This window comes from Microtus ochrogaster, linkage group LG1, assembly GCF_000317375.1.
Source record: "Microtus ochrogaster isolate Prairie Vole_2 linkage group LG1, MicOch1.0, whole genome shotgun sequence".
Classification (NCBI taxonomy): Eukaryota; Metazoa; Chordata; class Mammalia; order Rodentia; family Cricetidae; genus Microtus; species Microtus ochrogaster.
In genome coordinates, this window is record NC_022027.1 from 3,439,516 (window position 1) to 3,440,826 (window position 1,311).

The 1,311-nt window shown below is 62.8% G+C and overlaps 1 protein-coding gene across 1 annotated transcript in view; it reads right to left on the reverse strand.

Moving 5' to 3' along the window:
- Plk5 (polo like kinase 5) overlaps positions 1-1,073 on the reverse strand; it is an 8,157-nt gene extending 7,084 nt beyond the window's left edge. The window contains exon 1 of the mRNA XM_013350673.2: positions 826-1,073. Within this exon, the coding sequence (XP_013206127.1) occupies positions 826-933 (108 nt within the window). The 5' untranslated portion in view covers positions 934-1,073. The remainder of the gene's footprint in view (positions 1-825) is intronic.
- Positions 1,074-1,311: the final 238 nt, after the last annotated feature.

Sequence of the window (1,311 nt, forward strand, 5' to 3'; positions counted from 1 at the left end):
CCACACACACACACAGCACCCCCCCACAGCATCCACACACACACACAGCATCCACACACACACACAGCATCCACACACACACAGCACCCCCCCACAGCTTCCACACACACACACACACACACAGCATACACACACACACAGCATATATAACCAGTACTTCCACCTACAAACACAGCGCCCTCCTACGGCCTCGACACACATCCACAAACAGAACTTCCACACACACCTACAAACAGCATACCCCCACTTGGATCATCCACACACAGCACCCATATACAAACCACCTACACAACCCAGTCAGACACCCCCACAGCAGGTCCACACACAGCTACACACACAGCACTCAGACTGACAACACCCAGACACACGCACACACAACACACACCCAGACAAACTATCTGGACACACAACACCCAGACTCAGAGCTCAACACCCTCCAGAGCCCTTGGCCACCAAGAGAGCAATCCCCAGTCGCAGCCAGGTAGACAAGTGGGTGCAGGGCACAGACCACACGCGCTGCTCGGCACCCACCGCGGGGGGAAGTGACAGCCTCGCCATTGCATGTGGAGCACCAGTTGTGCATCCATGGGACACTCAGTGCCCGGCTAACGCGGGCGACGCGCACACGCCCCGCACACGCCCGCAGACAGCGCGCCAAGTGCGGTTCCCACCTCGTCATCTGCCCTGCAGCCCGGACCCCAAACTCAGGGAACCCGAGGCGCCAATCATTGCGCGTTCATTCCCACCCAGCCCTCGACCCTTCCAGCTCTCCCCCTTCCCGCGTTTTGAACTCGGGTGTGTGTGAGCGCGCGCGGGAACCCCCACCTTGCCGATCAGTTTCCCACGCCGGTACACGCGCCCTGAGCCCGGGTCGCGCAGGAAGGCGGCCACCAGCTGGCGGCTCCGCCGCCGCCGCTGTGACCGGGGCTCCATCTGCTGGGGTGGGCCTGGGCGCACAGCGGGCGCGGGGACTGCGCAACCCACTGCCGCCGGCAACACTGCTGCTCTGGGCCCGCCAGCTGCGGGAGCCGAACGGGTCTTATTGGAGAGTGGGGGCGGGGCGGGGCGGGGCCCGGACGCCCATGGGATCCTGCCAGCGCCAGCAGGTGCTCTGGAGCAAACCCGGAGCCAGGCTCAGTTCTACCGCGTTCCCATCTCTGCGCCTCCTAGGTAGGACCTGTTGACAGCTCTCGGTTCACCCATTGGGGAAACTGAGGCCCAGTGGACTCGGCTGGTTTATTTGCAGAGAAGGCCGCCCCAGGAGTCTGTCTGGGGTGTATGGAAGACCTGAGGCTGGTGGACCAAGTGCAT